At 50.0% G+C, this 24,510-nt stretch overlaps 5 protein-coding genes across 5 annotated transcripts; 3 read left to right on the forward strand and 2 right to left on the reverse strand.

Moving 5' to 3' along the window:
• The first annotated feature begins 234 nt into the window (after window positions 1–234).
• LOC137910217 (cadherin-related family member 1a) lies at window positions 235–7,218 on the forward strand. Its single transcript, XM_068754650.1, has 17 exons — window positions 235–295; window positions 596–691; window positions 960–1,105; window positions 1,181–1,231; window positions 1,424–1,513; window positions 1,639–1,725; window positions 2,175–2,291; window positions 2,889–3,032; window positions 3,103–3,181; window positions 3,267–3,367; window positions 3,443–3,646; window positions 3,755–3,907; window positions 4,139–4,303; window positions 4,577–4,644; window positions 5,132–5,360; window positions 5,430–5,684; window positions 6,676–7,218. Exons 1-17 carry the CDS (start codon window positions 235–237, stop codon window positions 7,216–7,218), a joined length of 2,589 nt encoding a protein of 862 aa, XP_068610751.1.
• A 1,731-nt stretch (window positions 7,219–8,949) lies between these two features.
• Window positions 8,950–10,871, reverse strand: LOC137910242 (leucine-rich repeat, immunoglobulin-like domain and transmembrane domain-containing protein 2). Its single transcript, XM_068754680.1, has 3 exons — window positions 10,774–10,871; window positions 9,824–10,605; window positions 8,950–9,737 (listed from the first exon to the last, which is right to left on the reverse strand). The coding sequence occupies exons 1-3, from the start codon at window positions 10,869–10,871 to the stop codon at window positions 8,950–8,952; spliced, it is 1,668 nt and encodes a 555-aa protein (XP_068610781.1).
• Window positions 10,872–11,629: 758 nt separating this feature from the next.
• On the reverse strand, window positions 11,630–14,280 carry lrit1b (leucine-rich repeat, immunoglobulin-like and transmembrane domains 1b). The gene is made up of 4 exons (XM_068754548.1): window positions 14,159–14,280; window positions 13,518–13,978; window positions 13,006–13,311; window positions 11,630–12,910 (listed from the first exon to the last, which is right to left on the reverse strand). The coding sequence occupies exons 1-4, from the start codon at window positions 14,278–14,280 to the stop codon at window positions 11,841–11,843; spliced, it is 1,959 nt and encodes a 652-aa protein (XP_068610649.1). The 3' UTR covers window positions 11,630–11,840.
• A 1,276-nt stretch (window positions 14,281–15,556) lies between these two features.
• rgrb (retinal G protein coupled receptor b) lies at window positions 15,557–19,076 on the forward strand. Its single transcript, XM_068754653.1, has 7 exons — window positions 15,557–15,659; window positions 15,886–16,042; window positions 16,346–16,467; window positions 16,544–16,697; window positions 17,428–17,545; window positions 17,862–17,975; window positions 18,936–19,076. Exons 1-7 carry the CDS (start codon window positions 15,584–15,586, stop codon window positions 19,074–19,076), a joined length of 882 nt encoding a protein of 293 aa, XP_068610754.1. The 5' UTR covers window positions 15,557–15,583.
• A 2,365-nt stretch (window positions 19,077–21,441) lies between these two features.
• Window positions 21,442–23,007, forward strand: slc18a3b (solute carrier family 18 member 3b). The gene has a single exon (XM_068754805.1). It carries the CDS (start codon window positions 21,442–21,444, stop codon window positions 23,005–23,007), a length of 1,566 nt encoding a protein of 521 aa, XP_068610906.1.
• The last annotated feature ends 1,503 nt before the right edge of the window (window positions 23,008–24,510 follow it).

A 24,510-nucleotide genomic window follows, 5' to 3' on the forward strand; every position in this document is an offset into this window, starting at 1 on the left:
AGAGGTGCGATGATCACACCTCGCTCCCCTCCCCGAGTCGAGTCGCTCTGGAGAACCCGGAGCGGTGAGCGAGGAGATGTCTGCGGAGGGAAGGGATGCGTCACTGGATTAGTGCCTGGGAATCTGCCCCCAGTCCCTGCTGAGCCTCTGAGACGCCTCCAGAAGGACTCGACACCCCCGCCGGCTCCGACCAGCCTTCCACATGAGCCGGCCGAGCCTTACCTCGCAGCCAGGATGAAGACGGAAAGGAAGACCCGAGCTTTGCTGTTCCTCCTCCTGATCCGCTCCTCCTTCGGTAAAGCGCTCTGGTTATTCTCTTCCTTGCTTTTGCTCCTGGTCCAGACGTCTCGGTCTTATCTGCCGGTTAATCCCCTGCTTGCAGAGGGCATGTCCATCTCAGCGGCCGCTCACGCTGGGCTTTGCTGTTCATGTGTTTGGAATTATTCGCATGTTGAAATCCAAATGTGTCTAAAGTCTCCAACCTCTTCCTTCCTGCTTTCGTTTTGCGGTTCAGAAAGTGAGTGTCATTCATCTTTTCTGGGATTAAAGTTGTTTCGTGTGATTTTTTGTAACCTTTTTTTTTGTTTTTCCCCAGGACAATCCGACTATGCTCCATATTTCTACGATAATGGGCCGAGCAGCACCGATGGGAACATGGCCTTGGTCAGCATCTCTGAGGATACACCAGTTGGTACGTCTCCGATTATCAGCGATAGGGTTCATTTTGCTGTGCGATTATCACACATGCAGTGGCGATGACATCATCGCCCGGCGCTGGAGCTCGTCCTAATCGCTTTAATACCTTTTGGATTGTGACGCGCCTGCAGCCTCATAGGTGAGAACAATATTTGTGGCGACGTGTCCGACCCGATTATTCAACACGTCGTTCACGGCTAGAATTAAAACTCTCACCCGCCGACTCTTTGAGACTTTGCACTGACTTTAGTTTCTCCCTTCAGGGACACAGATTTACGTCCTGAACGGCACAGATCCAGAAGGGGATCCGGTACGGTACGGCTTGGCTTTCGAAAAGGGTTCCAAAGAATACTTCAGGGTGGATTCCAAGTCAGGAAACGTGACTCTGATTCAAGAGCTGGACAGAGAGGTGAGGCTGCCGCTCCCGAGAGGGGAAGGCCGTCGCCCCTGTGCCTCGCCGTGACTCTGAGCGTTTGTGTTCCAGATGCAAGATGAGATCTCAGTCCACGTGAGCGTGACAGACGGCCGCAATAAAGTAGGCTATGGCCGTTTGTGTGATGTCATGCAGCCCATCCTGGTTACTCGCACATCCCTGAACAGCTTAGATTCGGCTTGAACTAAGTTTACGTCATGAAATCCATTTAAAATGACACGTTGGCACGTGATGATGTCGTTGATTTGGATTCCTCCGTTTTTATGCACAACCACGTCGTCTCGTTGTGTCCAGGTGGTCGAGACCATCAGAGTGTTTGTCACCGACGCCAACGATAAAGCGCCTGAATTTCAGCACCTGCCGTTCATCGTCGACGTCCCCGAGGTACGGCGAGTCGAATCAATGCAGCCAACGCCGTGTGTTAAATGCACCGGCGCTCAACCTGCTAAATCAGACAAATAGTTGAGATTAAACTCTGCCAGGTTATTAAAACGTCTTGCCTCTTCCAGGATGCCGCCCCGGGGACTAGCATCTACCGGGTCCGGGCGCTGGACAAAGACTTGGGCTCGGGGGGCAGCGTGTCCTATTACCTACAGGTGACGGCTTTGTTTCTACGCAGACGATGCAGCGCTCTCTTTGTGAAAATGCTGCGTAGAAAGATGTTTAAACGCTAACTTCTTTACTGCCTTTGTTCTTTGATTCCATTCCCACATTTTAATTCATTTAAAATGCTCACTAACTGCTAAGTGGCTCGGTGTGACGCTCGGGGGGGGGGTAAAACCAGGGGTCAGGCTGCAACCATCGGGCCGGAACCGCCATGTGGCGGGAGGAAAAGGGCATCCGAACGACGGGACGGATTAATCCCACACCAGAGAGCAGCCTGGGAATGCTGTTGCTTCCCCGGATTACATTTCAATTACATTTGAGCAAGGCACTGAAGGCTTAATAGGGGCTTAGGTCGGGACCTCCAGCTGACGGGACAGTCGCTGTTATTGTTCGTCAGTAAAAAGTGGCGGCCTGACTCTGTGACTCTGTTCTTCATCAGACATCACCGCTGTCCAAGTTCACCATCGACGGGCACAGCGGCATCCTCAGGGTCAAACCCGGGCAGTTTTTGGACTACGAGACCACCCCCGCCCACTTTGTGATAGTTGTGGCAAAGGTAAGAGGTCACTGCTTGCCCTGCGGTTTGCCTGCTCAGGCACCACCGAGCACAAGATGTATTAAACATGAACCTTTAAAAAAAGATATTAAAAGAGCAGATGATGAAATATAAAACAGAAGAAGAAGAAGAAGAAGCCAGGGTAAATAAATCTTGTCCCGGTTGTGTTTTAAAATGTTCACCTCCTGTCAGCTGCTCCTGCTTCGTGTGTTTTAATACAAAAATAAAAATGAAAATGCTCTAATAATTCATGAAGGATTAAAAAACAAACGTGAATCTGGAATTCAGGTCAGTCCCCAAACCATCAAGAGCTTTATGCCGGAAAATAAAAGAGCCTTAAAATCTGTTCGGTAAGCTAGCAGGGCTAACATGCGCTTTGTCTTAAAAGTCCAAAAGCACAGTTCTGAACAAATGTATTTTTAATTGCCTGCTAAAAGCGTGGCTGAGAGTTTACCGGGAATCGGCTTGGCGATCGGTGCCGTCAAAGACTTGAAAGAGAGCAGGACAGACTTGCTGCAGCCCAGAGTACAGCAAGGTCAAGGTCAAGGTCAAAAGATCTGCCTTTAAATGATGAAGAGCCTCCTGCTGTTTCCTCAGGATGGAGGTGGAAAGTGCAAGGGCAAGCACCAGGTGCTGACCTCCACGGCCTCGGTGGCGATCAACGTGGTGGACGTCCAGGACATGCCGCCGTACTTCGTAGGAAGCCCGTACTTCGGCTACGTCTACGAAGTCTCCGTTCCTGTAGGTCCCGCCGCCATCGGCTTCCATCAGTCCGCGGGTGTTTGACGAACCCGCTTTCATTTCCTCTCAGGGTTCAGAAATCTTCACCGTCTACGCCAGAGACGGCGACCAAGGCAACCCGAACCCGATCCGTTACTCCATCCTGAACGGTAAGAGCTCAGGGCGGAGTCCCGCCGCTTCGCCGGGCCGCATCGCCGGGCCGCATCGACAGCGTCTCTTTTTATCGCCTTCCAGGGAGCGATGGCGTGTTTGATATAAATAGCACCAGCGGACGCATCGCCTTGACGACTTACCCGTCTCTCCTGAGAAACGAACTCTACGAGGTTAGGGTGAAGGTAACTGCTGCCCCCGCCTGCCGTGGCTGTGCTTCGCCGCTACCTCTGAGTGTGATGAAGACTCTTTGCACGCAGGCGTCTGAGGTCGGACCGACCGATCGGCCGCAGGACTTCGACGTCACGACGGTGACGGTCCGCGTGGTGGACCTCAACAACCACCCCCCGACCTTTTACGGAGAGAACGGCCCGCAGAGCAAGTTCGAGGTCACCATGTACGAGCATCCTCCCGCGGGAGAGATCCTCCGAGGCTTCAGGATCACCGTCAACGACTCCGACCAGGTAGCTCCACGCCGCCGCCGCCGCCGCCTGGAGTCTGGGCCTTTGGGTTTTTCTTGTTTCTCAACGTTTCACTCGTTTGACTCGCAGTTTCCACTGTTTGGGTTTTAGGGCGCTAATGCTAAATTTAAGCTGCGACTCGTCGGGCCCAGTCGAGTGCTGCGAGTCGTCCCGCAGACGGTTCTCAACGAGGCCCAGGTGACGATCATTGTGGAAGACGCATCCGGCATCGACTACGAAAAGGGGCCGAGGCTTTCTTTTAAGGTCCGTCTGTAAATACGAACAAAAGCTGAAAGGCATTATGGGATTTATCTCCGCTCTACATAAACTGCATCAAACCTTTTGAGGGGTGGGGCTCAGGTGAGATAAGCAGGATCGTTCGTTATTGTGGCAGGAATGCGCTGATTTACCCACGAGAAGAAGAAAAAAACCAGATTGGCATATTTTATGGCACAAACCGACCAAATCCATCATTTAATCCCGCTTTGCATGCAGCTGCTGGCGGTGGAGATCGACACCCCGGAGCGGTTCAGCGCCACAGCCGACATCGTGATCAACCTGCTGGACACGAACGACAACGTTCCCAAATTTACGTCGGAGTATTACATCACCAGGGTCCCTGAAAACTCCCCCGGAGGCTCCAGCGTCGCGTCGGTCACGGTGAGTCCGGATTTAACCCTGTATAATCCATCAATCCTCCGATGAATGCAAATTACTGGGTGCAGAGCATCAGGTGGAAGCTTGCTGTTGCCAGGGAAACGGTTTTGTGTTTGTTTATTTGTTAGAAGTCCCCAGACGGGGCTTTTACTAACAGAAATTATGGATTGATTGGAGTATTAGCGAGTAACATTTTCACTCTTTATTCTCTCTTTGTTGGTATAAATCCAAGGCTTCTAATATTTGTCTCTTTTTTTTAAATATATTTTAATCCAGGCTATTGATCCAGATTCAGGGCCTTGGGGCGAAGTCAAATACACGATTTATGGATCAGGATCAGATTTGTAAGTAAAAACATTTCACTACTGCCAGTTTGGGTTTGGCCTTTAACCCTTGCACTTTCGCTGAGCAAACCGCTTTTATTGCCCCCCCCCAAAAAAAAGAAAAACACACACTCTCTGAAATGGCTGCAAGATGCTGGTTAATCTCCTAATTGGATTGGAGGGTTTAAAAATAGAGATCTCAGATACAGAAAGCCAATTAGCATGCAGTGTGACAGCTGGAGCTGCAGAAACGGCGGCTTTGAAAAGCAAGGCAGCGAGCAGGAGACGGGAAGTGAGAACTTATGCCCCCCCCCCCCCTTCCAACAGCGACGCGAGTTCATCGCGTGAAATTTAGCGGCTTCACGGCAACTTGTGAAAATTCGCAGAGGAAAGAGAGGCTGAAAGCATGGCAGAATAAAACAGCAAAGAAGAAGAAGAAGAAGAATCTCGACGGTGTCGTGAACCGATCAAACACTTGTTTCATTGCTTCGTGACTCTGAACCTGCAGGTTCAGCATCCACCCGTCTTCAGGGCTCATCTCCACCCAGCCCTGGACCAGCCTGGACGCCGAGGTCAGGTCCAAGTACAACTTCTACATCAAGGCCGAAGACTCGGAGGGGCATTACAGCCTGGCGGAGGTCTTCGTCACCGTCCTCGACATGAACGACCACCCTCCAGAGTTCAACGAGGAACTCCTGGAGAAGACGATGATCATCGGCGCGCCCGTCCGAGTCCAGGTACCTGAAGTCGGCGTCTGCTGCTGATCTCCGTGTGCGTCTCGTTTCCTCATTGCTGCGCTTCCACAGGCCGTGGACGAAGACGCCGAGTCTCCCAACAACGTCATCGAGTACTCCATCATGACGGCCGACCCCGACAACGCCTTCGACATCAACACGGACACCGGCGACATCAGGCTGAAGCCGTACATCAAGTCTATGGAGATCGTGCAGAACATCACCAAGCAGAGGGACTGCAGGTGGTCTCTGGTGGTCCAGGCCAGGGACCGGGGCTCCCCGTCCTTCAGCACCACCGCCGTGGTCAACATCGACATCACCGAGGCGGTAAGGCCCGCTCTGACTCGCAGCACGCTCGCTGCTCCAAGCCTGAGCTTCAGCAGCCAATCGTAGCCGGCGGCCGCTCAGCTGCGTGTCCGGCGTCCTTCACAACGTTTCTTTAAAGGATAAAGCTGGAAATTACAATCATTCAGGTAACAAACGTGAACTGGGCGCTGGCGGTGGTGGCGGTGGCTGACGTTCCTGCTGAGCCCAGGCAAACCCAAAAAAAGATTTCTCAGACTTTTAACTGCTGAGCCTGTATGAACACGAAGAATAAAACCGAAGCAGCATTATCCTTTAAAGCTTCAACCATTCCGAGGTCCCCCCTCCCCCCCGATGTCTCATCACCGTGTCTTCCATCCTTCCGTCCACCCGATGGGATGACTCCATGTTTCGGTGTCTTTTCTGTCTTGTGTCTCGTGCCTTTCAGGTCAAAGGTCGAATCATTTCATACTTCATGGGCCTCAGCAAGCGCCCGCTGACTGTTTTGGGGATTTTTCTCAGCATTGTCGCTTCCCTCATTTCGCTAACAATCTGCATTTCCACTATCCTCTACTGCGACGCGGTGAAAAAGTCCCGAATCAACCCAGAGAGTAACTATATAAAAGTCGTCCGCAGGATCAAGTGAGGAATATTTGGCGACTAATTTTACTCGTCGTCTGTGAAGGAGACGCAGACGTGGAATATTAGCGCGTCAAACGGAGGAAGCCTTTTGTCCTAGATTCCAAACGAACACGCACCTCGTGATGTTTCTGATTCTTCCCTCGTCAGTAACACGCCAAAGAGAAATCCCGCCGCTGACGCGCCCCCCGGTCGCTAGTCTTTGCTAGCTGTTAGCTTTGCATCAGCGGCCCTTGACATGGTGGACGTCCGGGTCCGGGCCTCCTCTGTCAGCGCTTCGCTCATCCATCTCCCACGCTTGCATGCTTTAGACCGATCTTTCTCGCTTCCATCCCTCGGATGTGATGTAAACTCTTTTATCTGTGCTCTTTTCCAGACTCCCCTCAAGGGGCCGATGGCGGCCTTTTTAATGAAAAGTAGGGACAGTCCTATGAGAGCGCTAGGCGTGGTCGCTGTTGTTATTAGCGTCTTAGTGGGGGCGACGGTCTTGATCTCTACGGCTATTTACATGCGCAACTCCAAGTCAAACAGGATCACCCCGGCCCGTCGCGTCATCAAGAGGCGACCCAGAGATCGGCAGCCGTGGACTTTCAGGTTGCCCGTTATCAAATTCAACGACCCTGCGGAGAAATTTCGCATCTGCGACCCGGAGGCCGACTGTCACCACGGCGCCGGCAGCCCCCGACCCAAGCCTCAGCCTCCCAGCGCTCCCTGTCTGCCCCCTCCACCTCCATCAAACGCACGGCCCAGTGAGAGGCACTGGCCGGTCCCGACAATATCCGGCGTCCTGGCCTCCAAAGGCTCCAAGAAATCCAAACCCGGTCGGCGCAAAGAGGGAAACATGAGCTCCGCTTTAGTGTCGGAGCTGAAAATGAAGCTGGAGCAGAAAATCCACGAGAGCAACCAAGGTTATTACTAGCCAGGGATGTTTAGGGGGTGTGATCACGCGGGCTCGGCTGCATCCTCGGCTGACCTGCGGAGTGGGCGGGGTCTGTCCCACGCCGCCATCTTGAGCGAGATTATCATCTGAACAGTAAGAAGCGCCGGTGTAAATTATCCACGGAGGGGATTACTAGGATTTACTGTGTGTACATGTTGCATAACTTCCTGAAAAGTACGAGTTCTCGTCCCAGAAATAGAGCCCCCCCCCCCACTAAACCCGGCTGTTTACAACACAGTCGTGAACAACAATGCTGCTTCTTTTAAAAGTGCTGACGGAGCCGCGCTTTCGTACGATTACAACGTGCCACTGTAGGTTTTCACGGTAAACTGAATATGCTCAAATAGAGCCGTTAGCTTAGCATGCGAAAGAGGTTTAAGGACAGATAACGATGTATAGAAGCTGTGGATATTCCTTTATAGATCGAGAGTGTGTCAACGTTTACACGCTTTCCAAATTCAATGCCTTCAAATGTAGGCAAACCAAGCTGATCGATTGATTGCTGTGTTACACGTGTTGTATCTGATTATATCTGAAGACATTGACGTGAACGTTAATCAATTACACTTGCCTGGTCCTTCAAAGTATTTGTACCGTCTTTGTACTTGTCTTGATTTTAAATAAATATTTGAAAATAATGGGTTTTTTGGGGGTAGTTCATTTTAGATTAGATTGAAAACGTTGCTTGACAAAGAGCGTCTAAAGCTTTATTGATGATCGCTAAACATCACGACCGTTCACGCGGAAACTTTAATCTGCTTAAGTGTGTACGTGTGAATGCACGGGGAAAAAATAGTGCTTATGTAAGGAATCATCTGACTGATTGTTCCCAAAAATGTGTGTCTCAGCGTTCACTGCTTGGCTTTTAATCCTCTTTTATTACAAGAAATCAAATCTAAAATCTGTACAAAGAAAACAAACAACAACAACAACCATCAACAAACACGGAGCTTTAAAAATAAAGAAATACACGAATAATCAATTAATTACATCGTCTAAATTTACAATTGCTTGTTTGTTTTTTACATTTGGTATCAAAATATTAAGAAAAAAACAGACAAATATCAAATGTAGTTTAGTAAAAAAAAAAAAAAAAACATTAAAATGGATAATAATCTCTTCTTATAATAAAGATGAAAGGCATCTCCACTTGGTGAGATCTTTACTCGCGTTTTACTGCATGACAAAATTAGGAAGGGTTTGATCATTCTGGAAATACCTTCAAAATAAAGGTATGTTTTCATCATTTTATTCACTGATCAGGTTGTTTGTTTTTTTACGTGCATTGCAAACGACGGCATCGAGAATGATTCTTAATTCCTGTTCTGCTGGTTGGCCTCCTCTTTCTGCTCCTCCTCCTCCTCTTGCTCCTCTTCCTGCTCCTCCTCTTCCTGCTCCTCAGAGGACCTTTTGTTTTTCCCCACATTTTGAAGACAACTTGGATGTCATTTCTTTTCCCTGTGAGTTAGCTGCTAACACCTGCTAGCCAGACTTTTTCACGCTTGCATCGTGTCATTATGCGAGCTGCCTTCCAGGAGCCGACAACAACAACAACAACAACAACACCACCCATCGTGCCTCGGTAACTCGTACAGCCGAGTGTAAAGAAGGTGCAACAGTCTGACTGAAAGATAAACGTATTAATAGAAGCACAGAGTGAAGCTAAACTGAACTGCTATTTACAGAATGACGTGCACGCTCGTTCCCTGGCTAGTACAGGTGCGCTGCATTCCCTCCGTTACGCCCGTCCTTGTCCTTCTGCCTCGTTTTCGCCTTTACCTCCGAGTCCCTGCACAAGCCTTCATCACTGGGGGCCTGCAGGCTGTCGAAGGTCCCCTGCCTCTCCGTCCTCTGCAGGTTCTCCCCGTGTCGCCGGTGCTTCTCCCACAGGTCCACGCAGCGGTCCGCGCAGCTGAACCGGGCCTCCGTGGTGCAGGCGTACATGCCGGCCGGCACCGCCAGCGCCATGGCGCACACGATGACCACGATGTGGATGAGCCTCTCTCTTTGCTCCAGCTCGCTGGCGTCGCTTCCTGTCAGGAACACGACGCACCGGCCGGCCCCGGGCGGGCGGTTCTTCAGGGTCACGCACGCCTCGTACTTGGTCACGGGAAGCAAGTTGCTCATGGAGTAGCTGTTGACGCCGGGGCCGATGTAGGTCATCGCCTTTTTGGGCGAATCGAATTTGCCGAAGTGGATGGTGAACCAGGTTTCTGCGGGGTCGTCCGTCGTCGCGCGCCACTCCAGCGTGATGCCGTGAACCGTTTGCTTGGCAATGCGAACGTCAATGCGGGCGGTGTCGTCTGATGCCAGCTTGGGGGCAGGTGGGGGCCGAGGAGCAGAGGAATTGAAGGAGGCGACCTGGACGGTGAAGGCGACGGAGGAGTTGCCTATGAAGTTGTTTGCCATGCAGGTGTAGATCCCGCCGTCTGCCAGCTGAAGATACGGGATGAACAGCTGGGAGGAAGTGGTCTCCTCATTTATTTGAGTCTCCGTAGCTGCAAGAGGAAGAGGAAGACGAAGAGGAAGACGTCGGAGCATTTCAAGTTTACAGTTTAATGGTAGTAATAAGATCAAATCTTACCAACAAACCCCCGTATGATCTTCAGACTGTACATCCACTGAATCGTCGGGCCTGGCCGGGCTTTCACCGAGCAAGCGAGCGTTGCGTTAGCTCCAAGCGGTAACGTGACGTTGGTCTCCGGCGCCGAGGCCGCCGGCGCCGTGCACGTCTTCAACTGGATCTCGTAGAAAGACTTGTCCGTTTTGGATGCCGGGCCAGAACACTTCATGTAAGAGTTCATCAGAATGATGGGGGGGCTCACCGCCCGGATGAACCCCACGAAGCCTTTCAGGCGACAGTCGCACAGCCAGGGGTTGCCGTGCAGCGCCAGGACCACGTTGGCGACCAGCCCCTCCTTTCCCCAGGCGCTCCCTGCCGTTTGGTAAAGAGGCCAACTAACAAAGACGTCTTTGGACACGATGCTGAAGTGATTAAAGGATAAGTCCAGGTAGGTCAGTGCAGGGAGGTGTCGCAGAGCGTGCTCGGGCAGGACGTCCAGCCGATTGTGCTTCAGGTCGAGAATCTTCAGTTTTGGCGTGTCCCGAAACGCCGTCCATGGCACGGACGTCAGCTTGTTCCCCTGGAGCCGGAGCTCAGTCAGGTTGGCGAGCCCCTCCAGGCTTTTAATATTCATCAGGGCGATCTGGTTGAAATTCAACCAGAGGAACTCCAAGGCACGAACTCCAGAGAAAGAGCCTCGCGGCAACTCCGTCAGACGGCAGTTCTCTATTCTGATTTTGGTGAAATCCTGCGGGATGTCCTCTGGTATTTGTCTCAGGGACGTTTCCATGCACAGTAACGATCTAGAACGGCAAATTATGAAAAGCTTTTGATCTTCACAGCGGTTTCGCATGTAGCATTAGCTCAAACTTGCGTTTACAGTTTGCATTCACGTCTAACAAGCTTTTGGTTGCCAGGTTGGAGCTCGGGTTGCAGCTGCTTCTAAGTGGTCATTTTAGGAGGTGTCTTACCTTCCAGAGGTCTCATCTGTGCAGGAACAGCCGGTCCGGCAGGTTGAGGATCCGGGGCTGAAGAGGTGAAACAGCAAAGCGATGCAAAAGGCGTCCATATTCCTGGACGAGATGGTGAAATAGGCCCGTGTGGGCAGGACAGGACCCTGAGCTGCGTGAAGGAAAGCCTATTACCTTAATCTTCACTGACGTAATGCTTAAGACGCCAAGTAAGATGAGACACACAGGTAAGACGTCTCTACAGGGACGCTTCACTTCGTCTGGATTGTCTGGACAGTCGTCACGTTTTCCAATTCATTCATTATAATTTCTTTGTCCTCGAGCACCGACATGCCGGGAGGCTGATCTGCGTTCAGTGATGATGGGTTTAGCAGCACACGGAGGGAGGGCCGCAGATGTCTCGTAATCTGACCTCAATAATCTAAACACGGGTTGTTACACAGGTTGTTAGAGGCCGAATCGGCACGAAAAGCACGTCTCCAGCCACCGGGCTGCATCTCCCACCTTTAAATGACCTTTAACGTTCAGGTAAACGACCCAGCATACAAATACGATCAAAGGAGAGCACTAATAAAAGAGGAAAGGGTTCAAGAGCGACACCTGTAGGTCGTTTTAGATACTTCAGATTGATTTAGTCGTCATTACCTGAGTGTTACTAAACCTGTCGACGCACTTTGGGCTAAATGCTAATGCTAGCATGCCAACAGGAACTGCATCCTGATCCGGCGTCTTCTACTTCATGTTATTATATTTAATGAATATTTATTATCTAATTTCCATGAGTGAAACAGCTTTAGAGCCTATAGATATTTTTTTTAATGTTTATTTTTACACCGAATTTTCGGACATACACATATTTCAGGTCACAAATATTTACATATCGTACAAAGAACGTAGAAAACAGACGAACGACGGCTTGACGCTAAACAGTTAACGCAACGTTATAACGCTACAAGGCCCAGAAACAAAATCCGTACGTCCGGTTCTGACAGAACTTTCCCGTGATCTCTGAAGACCCCAGAAAGAGGCCCGCCAGGTCAAAGTCGTCTGAAGGTCGAGGCTTGGTTTTAGCAGAAGTACTCGTTCGGCGGCGCCTCGGTCCTGGCCGTAGCCTCGGAGTCCACGCTCGACCTCGCTGAAAGCAGCCTGTTGGATTCGTCCGGGTTTAGCCTGCTCAGGTACTCGCCCTCCGTCCCCTTCGGTTTGGCCCCGGGGCCGAGCGTCTCGAAGGTGACATACGAGTCCTGCATCTCCTTGGATTCCTGTCCCAGCAGCTTTCGGCAGCGCTTCTTAAGCGCCCCGCAGCACACGATCAGCGTCAGGGGGACGGCGATCACGCACGCCACGGTGATCACCACCACGTTGATGAGCTTCTGGGTTCCACTCGCGCTGGCCGCCTCGTCCGTTGAGAAGATCACACACTGCTCCTTCTTCGGGATCAGGCCCTTGACGCAAACGCAGGCGATGTACTTCGTCTTCGGAACAAGTCCATCGATGGTGATCCGGTTCCTCCCGGCGCCGACGCTGATCCTGCGCATGTCTCTCTCGCCAAATATAGCGTAGAGGACACTGAATTCTGTTGTGTTTGTGGCCGTGGGGGCTCGCCAGTTCAGGGACACGGTGTGGTCGGTGTCGCCGATCACCTTCACCGAACGCACAATTCTCTTCGCCGGAGCTTGTTGTAAAGACGAGGCGTTCGCCGCCAAGTTACCGGGAGCGTCCCGCTCCACCTGCACCGTCCTCTGAGGGTCTGACGCCCGGATCCGTCCCGGAGAGGCATCGCCAAAGATGCTGTAGCTCTCAATCTCATAGTTCCCAGTCGCTCCTTTACCGTTGACGGGTTCAATGACGGGCTGGGGGGCAACGGTTGTTGCTGGAGGAACGTATCTGGCAATAAGTTTCTCCTGGTAGGCGGCTCGCCCGATGCCACCGGGTTTCCTTCCTCTGGTTTTCTTAGGCGCGCTGCCACCTGCTTCCTCCGACCGGAAGGAATCTGTGATCACCAACGAGATGATGGCGTCGGCCGTGCCGACGAAGTTGCCGGCTTTGCATACGTATTTCCCCGAGTCTCGGTAGGAGACCGCAGCCACACTCAGGATCGACCAAATGATGCCTTCCTTGGAAATCTCTTCCTGGACTGAAAGACAACCACAGAGGCGACCACGGTAACTTTAATCTCACCGTGGTGAGACTTGTGCTCCAAGCATCTGGAAATAGCCCGCCGAGACTCACCGGTGCCGTTGATCCTCTTCCCATCGGCGCGGCTCCAGGACAGGTCGGGGACGGGGACGCCGACGGTGCCGCAGCGCAGCAGGACGTTGTTGCCCAATGAGCTTCGTACTCGAGCGACTGCCGTGTGGACCCGGGGGCCCTGGCACCTCTGCAGCTCCGCCTCGGTGAAAAGGACCCCAGACAAGCTTTCCGGATCGGCGCATCTCAGCCGGGTGTCGATGAGAGCCACGGAGGACGAGGGGGACTTCTGGAACTGGACCAAATCATAGAGCCGGCAGTCGCACAGCCACGGGTTGTCATGCAGACCTGCAAACATGAGAGAGGTCAGTGTCTGTCTGTCTGTCATAAACACAACGTCCTCACATTTGTTTCTGGAAATGAAAGGACATTTGTTTGACACCTTGACACACGACAACTAAAGTTAGACTAATCCCTGACTCTTTCAACGCTTCTGGCATCAAAGAACTCCCCGTCATGCGAGGCATCCCAGAATATCGCAGCCTGATCCTGACCGAGAATAAGTCTGGAGGAGGCAGCGTCCTGGGACGGCTTCACGTCCAGCCACGGGCCGAGGACGCCGGCGGGGACGGTTGTCAGGCTGTTGCTGGACAGGTCCAGGTAGGTGATGTTCCTGATGTACGCCGTGGCCTCGGCCGGCACGCCGGAGATCTTGTTGTCGTGTAGATCCAGAAGCCTCAGGTTGGGCATGTCGCTTAGAGACTCCCAGGGGAAGGCGGTGAGGGCGTTGCCGTCCAGCCGGAGCTCGTCCACGTTGTAGAGGCCTCGGAAGCTGTCGACGCTCAGCGTGTTCAGCGAGTTGAACGACATCCAGAGAAACTCCAGGTTGTTGAGGTCGCGGAAGTCGTCGGGCGAAATCCGCGCGATTGCCGTTTTCTCGATGCGAAGCTTCGATGTGTCGGAGGGAAAATCTGGAGGGACGGCAGTGATCTCTGGATCGTTGCAAAGAACGCTCCTGGAAGAAGAAACAAACAATGACTGGACACTCTCCTCCTCTAACAAGCGAAGGGGATTAAAGTGCAACTCGGAGTTAATCCTCCTCTACGGAAAGTTACTGGCCGAGGAGGAATCGATGCAAGAAAACTGACCGGGAATCAAGTAAAAGCCGGAACAGGCAGCAACCGGCGGCTCTTACCTGGCTTTTGATCCGTCGCTCAGTTTGTGGAAGAAGCAGCTGCATTGCGAAGGACACGAGAAGCTCAACGGAACCAGGAAGACCAAAGCCAGGCAAAAAGCAGCGGCAAGGTGTCCACTCATGGTTTTCATTCTCCTGCAAGCTAAGCAGCTAAACTACAGGCAAAGGAAGGAGTCGCTAACGGGACACGGGCTGCATGGCGGCGGCGGGAAGGCTCACGGCTCCATTCTGCTGCCACTGGCCGGAATCCTGAGATAAAAAGGATAGGCAGGGATTAGAGGAGGACCTGGGCTATTCTCATTCACACGATTAGACTCGGCTGCTTCCTGGATGCTGATAGGCTGCAGCGTTTTCACTTCTGCTCTCAGGGAAATACCATCTAAATGTTGATTTGAGGGTTAGCGCTCATCATTGGACGCTTTTATGATTCAAAAATATATATGATCCTATGTTTAGCTCATGTTTGCCACTAGATCACATTTACCCATGAAAGGGCAGTTTATTTATTTATTTTGTTAAATTGCGATTTGGATTTGCGACCTTACTGGAATAAATTGAGGCTGTTTTGTACAAACGTGAATAAAAATGGATTGAAAATGTTGAATGAGGAAAGGAAAGAAGTATCAATCATCAAAAACAAATCGATATGGCAAGTATCTCAGTGTATTTATGTCTTTAATTAGATTATATTTATGTTTAATAGATGAGTTCACAGGCTGTAGATTGTTATAATGGCAAATGGCCACTAGAGGGCGCTGCTGTATTATTTCCTGTATTTTTGCTCCTCCTTGTTTACTAAACCCAAATAAAGGCTATTATGGAATAGTTGGGACACATCGTTGCTTCATCGTTAATCTGTGAACAGATTAGTGGCACAATCAGACTCTGTCCAAATGATTTAAAAAGTTTCAAGCAGCTGCGAGAGCCAAAGGTCTCTTTATAGCCGTCCAGTTTCAAGAGTCGGAGGCAATAAATCAATAAATGTATGCTTTCCCAGGATTATTGATTGACCTTTAACCCTTAACTTGGCTGGTGTGAGAGAAAAACCCGTTTCTGAGTTTGGGGTCCAAATAAAGTTCAAAACTGAGAGTGTAATCTCGCCTCGAACGTTTTTAGCATAAGAAAATGAACTTTTAAATTTCCTTGTTTTGCTTTATTATTATTTTTATCAGGACAAACTTCCGATCGAACATTTGCGCAGCTTTTCTTTCGGTGAAGCGGAACTTGCGCGCAGTTCAGGCGTTTCCGCTCCTGAGGACATTCTTTGGGGGATTGCGCGCGGGCGCGCGTGCACGAGGGGGGGCGGTTTATTGAGATTAGTCTCTTTATGCGTTTCCACGTGAAACGGCCTTTATAAAGCGTCGTTTCACCGCAAACGGGACTTGTGTGCGTGTGTGTGTGCGGTGAAAAGTTGCGCGCGTCAACATGGCCGCGTCCGCGTTACCGGAGGGATTCACAGAGTTCGACATGTTCACGTTCGGCTCGGCGCTGCTCGTTGCGGGTAAGTGGAAGCAGTGCACTCTAAAAAACACGCAAACTGCCTTTAATGATGACGCAGGCTGAGGGGGCGTGGCGTTTACGATCAGCTGTGTGGAAGATGCTGCTTGAATAAAAGTGCATCAAAAATATTCGTTGCAAGTTAAAATCCTGCGTGAATGTATTTAGTGCCTTGCTTCAGGGTCGGGCGTTCTCAGGTGAGTCCAGGTGACGCTCGCCTCTCTCTGCAGGGATGCTGGGATTCTTCCTCAACGCCGTCAGCATCGCGTCGTTCCTCAGGGTGAAGGAGATGAGGAATCCCAGCAGCTTCTTCGTGTTCAACCTGGCCGTGGCCGACATCTGCCTGAACGCCAACGGGCTCGCGGCGGCCTACGCCAGCTACCTCAGGTGTCGTCCCGCTTTCCCCCGCGGCAACAAAGGTCGCATTGAAAAGTACTCGGAATGTGGGGGAAATCCAAATCAGCCTTTTGGGGTTCTTAATCCGCTTGATCCGGCGCGACCTGGCGTTGCATCATGGGAGGTTTACGTTTAAACCGGTGAATAGTGGCTGCATTGTTTATTCCGTTAAATGGACCGAAGAGCCACGATGGGTTTTTTGCCGCTGCGAGCTCACCTGGACTCACCTGGAGCTAACGGTCACGTGGAACCAGAAGATTCCGATGCGTGTCATTCCGCTGTCTTCCCTCGTAGGTATTGGCCGTTCGGTCAGGACGGATGTTCCTATCATGGTTTCCAGGGAATGACCTCGGTCCTGGCGTCCATCAGCTTCATGGCGGCCATCGCTTGGGACAGATACCACCAATACTGCACCAGTGAGTCCAGTGAAGGACACTGTAGTCCCCAAAAGACTTCAATGCTAACGTTCGTGTGTGTTTTTCTCTCCCGCAGGACAGAAGCTCTTCTGGAGCACCACCCTGACGATGAGCGGCATCATCTGGATCCTGTCCATCTTCTGGGCGGCCGTCCCGCTTATGGGATGGGGCGTCTATGACTTTGAGCCCATGAGGACCTGCTGCTGCTTGAACTACACCCGAGGGGACAGGTAGAATGAACATGGACATGATGCTAACGTGAGACTTGCACGTTTACCTCCGTGTCCCTTTTTGACAGGGACTGTGGCCTACATGCTAACCGTGTCTCTTGTTGACATGGACTACGTGACCTACATGCTAACCGTGTCTCTTGTTGACATGGACTACGTGACCTACGTGCTAACCGTGTCTCTTGTTGACATGGACTACGTGACCTACATGCTAACCGTGTCTCTTGTTGACATGGACTACGTGACCTACATGCTAACCGTGTCTCTTGTTGACATGGACTACGTGACCTACATGCTAACCGTGTCTCTTGTTGACATGGACTACGTGACCTACGTGCTAACCGTGTCTCTTTTTGATAGGGACTGTGGCCTACATGCTAACCGTTTCTCTTGTTGACAGGGACTGTGACCTACATGCTAACCGTGTCTCTTTTTGACAGGGACTACGTGACCTACATGCTAACCGTGTCTCTTGTTGACATGGACTACGTGACCTACATGCTAACCGTGTCTCTTGTTGACATGGACTACGTGACCTACATGCTAACCGTGTCTCTTGTTGACATGGACTACGTGACCTACATGCTAACCATGTCTCTTTTTGACAGGGACTGTGGCCTACATGCTAACCGTGTCTCTTGTTGACATGGACTACGTGACCTACATGCTAACCGTGCCTCTTTTTGACAGGGACTGTGGCCTACATGCTAACCGTGTCTCTTTTTGACAGGGACTATGTGACCTACATGCTAACTCTGGTGGTGCTCTACCTGATGTTTCCGGCGTTCACCATGTGGTCCTGTTACAACGCCATCTACAAGCACTTCAAGAAGGTCCATCACCACCGGGTAAACCGCTGCATCGTCTCGGAGGGAATTCTCCGCGACTGTGGTTGCTAATTTAGCCTGCTAACATTTTTAATTTGCTGACCAACATGCAAAAGTGCGTCATCGGCCGACAACAACAAAAAAGTGATTGTTAAAGGAATATTTTGACCATTGAGTAGATCTGAAGCTAAAAAGGGGAACTGGCTAGCGTTCTAGCTAATGTGTTATCTAATCTGTTTCAGTGCACGAGCAGGAAATGAAAAGGTTCTGTCGGTTGGGGGAGTTATGTGGGGCTATTTCTCGACCGGGCGGTAACACGGTGACCTTTGTGTTGTAGTTTAACACCAGTTTGCCGTTGAGGGTGATGCTGATGTGCTGGGGGCCGTACGTCCTCATGTGTATCTACGCCTGCTTCGACGACGTGACGCTCGTCTCTCCGAAGCTAAGAATGGTGAGAAATGACAAACCAGTCGTCTGTCCATCTGTTATGGGCCCTTTTGAGGGGTCAGAATGGTTTCAGTCTAAATTAATTTTGGTTTTTACCGCCGCCATGGAGGTTTTATTTTTTTGCCGGCGTTTGACTTTTGGCATCATAATTCAAAAAGTGACTGGCGGATCTTGATGAAATTTACAGGAAATGATGGGAATGTCACCGGGAGCAGATGACAAAATTATGGTGTTGATCCAGAAGAGATCCTGGATTCTAGATCACTTTGAAATTATCGTTCAAGTTTCATAAAATGGAGCTTCAAGATTTGTTCCTGCATATCTCGGTTGATTATTGACCGATGTTTGTGGAATTTAACACACTCATGTATGGTGGTGATTTCTAACGTAACACTCAATTTCATCCGGATCGGATCTGGATTGCGGATGTTGTTGAGATTTTTCAAAAAAATGTGGGTCCCCTTGTGTTTGGGCCTGCTGTGCATTCATTATTAGAGATGGAGATTTCTAACAAGCGTCGTCTTATAGCTGATTCAATTCCGCATCGGAGCATGCCAACGGATTTGTTCTATCTTTAAAACCTGAGGAGACAGATCTAGTTGAATTCGAGGTAAATTTTCACAATAACACGATTTAGATTTTGGACTCTTTCTTGGATCTTGTTCCAGAAGAATCCGCCATTACTGAAAGTATCAGTGAATAACTTCTAAACTAATAATGATTTTGATATGAATCCAGTTGCTCGAGGTTTGTTTTCATGGTTAAGGAATCTAAGAATTTCAATAAAATAAATGCAGGACAATACTTTTTGTGTAAATCACACTATAGGCGGAGACTGAGCTGCTTGGTGGAGGTCTGTGCTCTCTGAATGCTTTCCTAGTTTATGACTGAATTTAAATGTCTGTGTTTTTCCTCCGATTGTCATAAGTTCAGAATGTCAGAATGGAAATGCTCGTTTCTGCAGATGCTTCCAGTCGTGGCGAAGACCAATCCCATCTTCAACGCTCTCCTCTACAGCTTCGGAAACGAGTTCTACCGGGCCGGCGTCTGGCACTTCCTCACCGGCCAGAAGATCGTGGAGCCGGACGTGAAGAAGTCGAAATAAAAGAGGCCGTAGATTTATATTTGACATATTAATGCAAGGAAACAGTCCCTGAAGCCGCCGCCCCCGACTGTGTGAAGTACGCTGCAGGTCATTGTTCTTTCTAGAGCAGTTTCTGTTGAAGCTGCAGTGTTCTCCGGTCCGTATTAGACTTATGATAAATACCCGACCCCTGCTGTTCGCCGTCTAGCTGAGCTCCGAGTAAAGAGATTCACTTTTTGTTGGTTAAATCTGATGCATGCAGATGGAATGTTAAATAATGACATAAATGTAATCCAGATTCCAGGAATCATGTAGTTTTACCCTTTTAATTGTGTTGATCTGGTGTAAAAGGTTCAGGAAAAGTTTTAAAATCAACTCCTATTCTGCTTCGGTATTCCACTTTCTCTTCATGATTTTGTTTCGGAAACTGGACCGAGTTATTTTCTGTTAATCCTCCTGTCTTCGTCTTCTTGTCTCTTCTTTTTGGACGACCCAATGATCAGGTCGGAAACATTCCCTCAACGTCGCTGTACTCGTCCCGACACACAATAAATCAATCTCTAAAGAAGACCTTCTGTGTATGCAGTTTTTTTATTTCTTATGTATTCAATATTTGTTATTCCCTTATCTATTTTACTTGCTATCTTTTAGCTACATGTATTTATTCAGATTATATTATATCATTTGTTCTTTTTCTTTATGAACTTTGAATTTTATTATTTGTTTTATTTTGTTTGTCCATTTCTAACTAATTTGGAGGTTGTTTGTTCCTTTATTTGTTGCCTCTTGTCAAAGTAAGAGTTTGATTTTTTTACGAGCGCCACTTTGCGTTGAATTCTGTCTCCAACTTGTTATTTGTAATACTTTACTGTCCTCTGGTGGCAGAAAATGGAAACTTAATTCAACGCGCGTTTTGTATATGGACATATTAAAATTCTGTAAAAATATATGTATATGATTAAAATGGAATTAAACTAATAGCGGGATAAGAATTCAGGAACTGAAACCAGAACTTAATTGGGAACGGAGAAATGCCTGACCGACGGGTGGCCCGGTGGTAAGTGCTGCTGCCTCACAGCAAGGAGATCGCTGGTTCGAATCTGGCTTGTGGCCTTTCTGTGTCTCCGTGGGTTCTCTCCGGCTTCCTCCTAAAAACATGCAGCTACGGCGGATTGGTATAGGTGTGTGCTCCATTAATGTGATTGGAAGGAAACATTAAAAAAATATATACTTTTTCATTATTTTGAATGAGTTCAGCCTTTATTTTGAGAACTATTCTTCCATGGAATGCTTTTCTGTTGAAATGGTGTAAATAATGAAATTATATCTGCTGTCTTCAAACGATCTGATCACGACTGCTTGCTGCGCTTGGTTTGACCACAAGGGGGCGCCTCGTTCCCAGGACTGTCCATAGCAGGACATAAAATCTGTACGATATTTGTTTTTAAATGCAGTTTTAGTTAAGAGTTAGTTAAGAGTTAAGGTTTCGTTCACTAGTGCGAGTAAAAAAAGATGTTTGAGTTCCTATTCATAAAATTATGTATTAAAATAATTGGTATTCGCTCGTGTTTTATTTCAGGTTTTATTTCAGGCTTTGATTGATTAAAGTTTTCTTTATATTTATATGCAGGTCTGGTATTCATTCAGATCTTTTTACTGCATGTGTTACTATCTTTAACGCGGTCTGTTTATTTTCCTTACTAATTATCTTTACTCCAACGCTGTTGCGCGTCCGACATGACATCACGAGAGCGCGCAGGACGTTAATAAAAATAATAAAAGTGCGTTTTCTTCCATGCTTCAGGAAAGCTTTCCTGCCTCTTATTGGTCGAAGTGTTTGCTGCCTTGCTTGGAAATTAACATAAAAGAGCCAAGTGGCGAAGGGATCCACTTGGGGGCAAGCCGGTGACGCGTCACAGCTCTCAGTGAAAGGGGAAGACAAAAGAGACTAAAATAGCGCCGGACCTCCGGGTAAATGCGCACCAATGGCCAAGAAGTCACTGGTGGTCAGAGCGCAGCGCGAAAGGGCCACGGGTGATCAGAGGTATGGACACGCGGAGACGACAGAGCTGGCGCGTCCGCGGGGTCGCAAATAAGTGACAAAAAAAAAAAACGCTCCAAACGAACTTTGCCATGTGAGATTAGCGCACGGAGGAGAAATCCACGCACGTCACTTGTCGGGAGGTCATGAAACCACATCGGAGGCTGAGGCGAGGAAGCTGAGGGAAGCCACCGTCGCCTCTCCCTTTACGCACAGGCGAGGTGAGGACGGGGAGCCGATGCGTCTCCCGGGGTGTTGAAGGACCGCCAGCAGAGAGGAGACGCGCGGCTACAGTTTGTTTGTTGTGTTTTAAAGAAATAAAAAAAATCACTTTAAAAGCCCGCCATGGATGGAGAAGGACCGGCCGGGCTGGCCCAATCAGCCGCCGTGAAACTGTCCGCGATGGGCGAAAGGACCAGGCGGCTCGGCACCGCGCTGAGGGACCCGCTCCAGCAGCGACGCATCGTTCTGGTGATCGTCTGCGTGGCGCTCCTGCTGGACAACATGCTCTACATGGTGATCGTGCCCATTATCCCAGACTACCTCGCCGAGCTGGAGAGCGAGCAGTCCGAGCACGTCCACCTGGTGACGCACCGCAACGCCTCCGCCAACGGGACGAGCCGCGACCGGAACGCCAGGGACAACCTGGACGTCCAGATCGGGGTCCTGTTCGCGTCCAAGGCCATCCTGCAGCTGCTCGTCAACCCGCTGTCCGGGACCTTCATCGACCGGGTCGGGTACGACCTCCCGCTCCTCATCGGGCTGCTGGTCATGTTCGTGTCCACCTGCATCTTCGCCGTTGGGGAGAATTACGCGACGCTCTTCGTGGCCAGGAGTTTGCAGGGTTTGGGCTCTGCCTTCGCGGACACGTCCGGGATGGCGATGATCGCGGACAAGTACACGGAGGAGCCGGAGCGCAGCACGGCGCTGGGCGTCGCGCTGGCCTTCATCTCGTTCGGGAGTCTGGTGGCGCCGCCCTTCGGGGGCATCCTCTACGAGTTCGCGGGCAAGAAGGTGCCCTTCATCGTGCTCGCGTGCATCTGCCTGGCGGACGGCGTCCTGCTGCTCACGGTCATCAAGCCGTTCTCCAACAGGACTAGGGAGAACATGCCGGTGGGCACCCCCATCCACAGGCTCATGGTCGACCCGTACATAGCCGTGGTGGCCGGCGCGCTGACGGTGTGCAACATCCCCCTGGCCTTCCTGGAGCCCACCATAGCCAGCTGGATGGAGCGCACCATGCACTCCTCCCAGTGGGAGATGGGGCTCACCTGGCTGCCGGCCTTCTTCCCGCACGTCCTCGGCGTGTACCTCACCGTGAAACTGGCCGCGAAGAACCCGAACCTGCAGTGGTTCTACGGCGCGCTGGGCATGGTCATCATCGGGGCGAGCTCCTGCACGGTCCCGGCATGCAAGACCTTCGCGCAGCTCATCGCCCCGCTGTGCGGCATTTGCTTCGGCATCGCGCTGGTCGACACCGCGCTGCTGCCCACGCTGGCGTTCTTAGTGGACGTGCGCCACACGTCGGTGTACGGAAGTGTTTACGCGATAGCAGACATTTCCTACTCCGTTGCGTACGCCATGGGTCCCATAGTAGCCAGCCAGATCGTGCACAATCTGGGGTTCGTGCAGCTCAACCTGGGCATGGGCCTCGTCAACGTGCTTTACGCACCGGCGCTGCTGCTGCTGCGCAACGTGTGCCAAATGAAACCGTCCCACTCGGAGAGAGATAACCTCTTAGACGAAGCTCCGCAGGGGCTGTACGATACCATCAGGATGGAGGAGAGGAGGGCGAAAAAGAAGGGCTGTGATCCAGCAGGGAACTGCCTGTCAGTGGATGGAAATGGGTTCGAGCCCTTCAGGACACAGCGGTCCTTGTCGGAGGAGTCGTCCGGTCTGGGGTTCGCTTAGACCGGCCGCCCCCCCCACCAAACATCCCCGGTGTGGAGGAGGGGCAGGGAGGTTTATAGCCGAGTCATTTCAACCTTTAAGTTAAAGTCAGACGTGCAGAATAAACATCCGGTCGCCATGAATCACGTGACGCGTTTTCCATCGTTCTCTCTTTTGTGATTTTATCGTGTCGAGTCTGTCACGGAGTTTTGTGAAAGGTCTATCAGCTACTGTGGAATTTGTGTGCATCTCTTGAGTAATGTAAAAAATATACATAGATTAATGTGCGTAAAAGATTAGAGGGACCAAATATAAGCAACAAAAAAAAAATCCTATATTTCTAGTCTATGGGGAACCTTTTTTTTTTACTTGCACAAATAGGCCTCATTTTTGTCTTTTGTTGATGTTGAATATTTTGTGAATTTAAATTTGTAACACGTGGGCCCGTTTGATGTTGATTTTATTTCACTTTTGTTGTTTGGAATTAAATATGAAATCAGATGAATTTTGTACATATATGGATACATGCACAATGTAAAAAAATAAAAAAATAAAAAACATATAGGTGGACCTCAGCCAAGTGTGTGTGGGCGAGCGTGTGTGTGTGTGTGCGTGTGCGTGTGAAACGTTTAGTCGAGACGTAGCCAGCGGACTCAGAATCCAAATGTATTCATTGATCAAGTGTTTTAATAAATCTCTGTTTGGACCTATGACGGTTGTGATGTCATTATTATGTCCAGCTTTTTAGGAAAAAAAATTGTTTAAAAAAAAGTACTCAATTCGAAATTGAAATATGAAAACTTTAAAAAATCCTGGTTTTTTTAATATATATCTGAAAGGTAGTGATAAAAAATATTTAAAAAAGTGCCTTGTAGGAAAGCGCTGATTAAGAGAATTTAAAGTTTCATTTTGACTTTTTTTAAATTAAAATCAAAAATCTTTATTAACTAATTATCGGCTGCAGCAGCAAAGTCTTCCCGGAGTGTCGGGTCAAGTCGCGCTTATCGGGACAGTGAACGCAACAGTGTCATTCCTGTGGAATCACGGGACGCACGGACGACACCGAGAACAGACGCGCGCTCCTTTATATTAAAATGATCGTCGGACGCGGGGGGGGGGGGGGGGGGGCAAGCTGTTAGATGATATGTTCCGCGAATAGATTTCGATGGGAGGAGCTTCTTGCCTCGAGGGAAGGGTCGGTGGACGCGAACACCTTCAGCATCTTGTCCAAAGCGCGCGTTGACGCGGACTCGCATCAGCCTTATGGCGAGGCGCGGGGACGGCGCAGCAGCCTGGCGCGTCCACGGAGCTTTAAAAGAAGCTCACGACGCGGACGCGGGAGGAAACGTGAACTTCCACGCACGTCTGTGACCTCCGCCGATCAGGTAAAGCAACGTTTTTAATAACTTAAAGCTTCACGTTTAAAACTATTTTAAGCCCACTTTCTAATCAAAGTTATCTATTTTCCTTCATTTTTTTAAACCTTTTTCATTAAGAAAGTAAAACAGCACGTAAACTATTCCA

The sequence above is a fragment of the Brachionichthys hirsutus genome, chromosome 21 (assembly GCF_040956055.1).
Source record: "Brachionichthys hirsutus isolate HB-005 chromosome 21, CSIRO-AGI_Bhir_v1, whole genome shotgun sequence".
Lineage (NCBI taxonomy): Eukaryota > Metazoa > Chordata > Actinopteri > Lophiiformes > Brachionichthyidae > Brachionichthys > Brachionichthys hirsutus.

What these genes read in the sequence shown, in the direction of transcription:
- LOC137910217 (XM_068754650.1), top strand. Translation starts at nt 235, where the DNA reads ATGAAGACGGAAAGGAAGACCCGAGCTTTGCTGTTCCTCCTCCTGATC. An exon ending in GCGTGTCCTATTACCTACAG is followed by an intron (nt 1,726 to 2,174) that starts GTGACGGCTTTG and finishes GTTCTTCATCAG; the next exon opens with ACATCACCGCTGTCCAAGTT. An exon ending in CCGTCAACGACTCCGACCAG is followed by an intron (nt 3,647 to 3,754) that starts GTAGCTCCACGC and finishes TTTGGGTTTTAG; the next exon opens with GGCGCTAATGCTAAATTTAA.
- LOC137910242 (XM_068754680.1), bottom strand. Translation starts at nt 10,871, where the DNA reads ATGGACGCCTTTTGCATCGCTTTGCTGTTTCACCTCTTCAGCCCCGGA. An exon ending in ACAGATGAGACCTCTGGAAG is followed by an intron (nt 10,606 to 10,773) that starts GTAAGACACCTC and finishes TTGCCGTTCTAG; the next exon opens with ATCGTTACTGTGCATGGAAA. An exon ending in GATCATACGGGGGTTTGTTG is followed by an intron (nt 9,738 to 9,823) that starts GTAAGATTTGAT and finishes TTCCTCTTGCAG; the next exon opens with CTACGGAGACTCAAATAAAT.
- lrit1b (XM_068754548.1), bottom strand. Translation starts at nt 14,280, where the DNA reads ATGAGTGGACACCTTGCCGCTGCTTTTTGCCTGGCTTTGGTCTTCCTG. An exon ending in CTCCTCCAGACTTATTCTCG is followed by an intron (nt 13,312 to 13,517) that starts GTCAGGATCAGG and finishes TCATGTTTGCAG; the next exon opens with GTCTGCATGACAACCCGTGG. An exon ending in GAAGAGGATCAACGGCACCG is followed by an intron (nt 12,911 to 13,005) that starts GTGAGTCTCGGC and finishes GTTGTCTTTCAG; the next exon opens with TCCAGGAAGAGATTTCCAAG.
- rgrb (XM_068754653.1), top strand. Translation starts at nt 15,584, where the DNA reads ATGGCCGCGTCCGCGTTACCGGAGGGATTCACAGAGTTCGACATGTTC. An exon ending in AACTACACCCGAGGGGACAG is followed by an intron (nt 16,698 to 17,427) that starts GTAGAATGAACA and finishes TCTTTTTGACAG; the next exon opens with GGACTATGTGACCTACATGC. An exon ending in TCTCTCCGAAGCTAAGAATG is followed by an intron (nt 17,976 to 18,935) that starts GTGAGAAATGAC and finishes TCGTTTCTGCAG; the next exon opens with ATGCTTCCAGTCGTGGCGAA.
- slc18a3b (XM_068754805.1), top strand. Translation starts at nt 21,442, where the DNA reads ATGGATGGAGAAGGACCGGCCGGGCTGGCCCAATCAGCCGCCGTGAAA.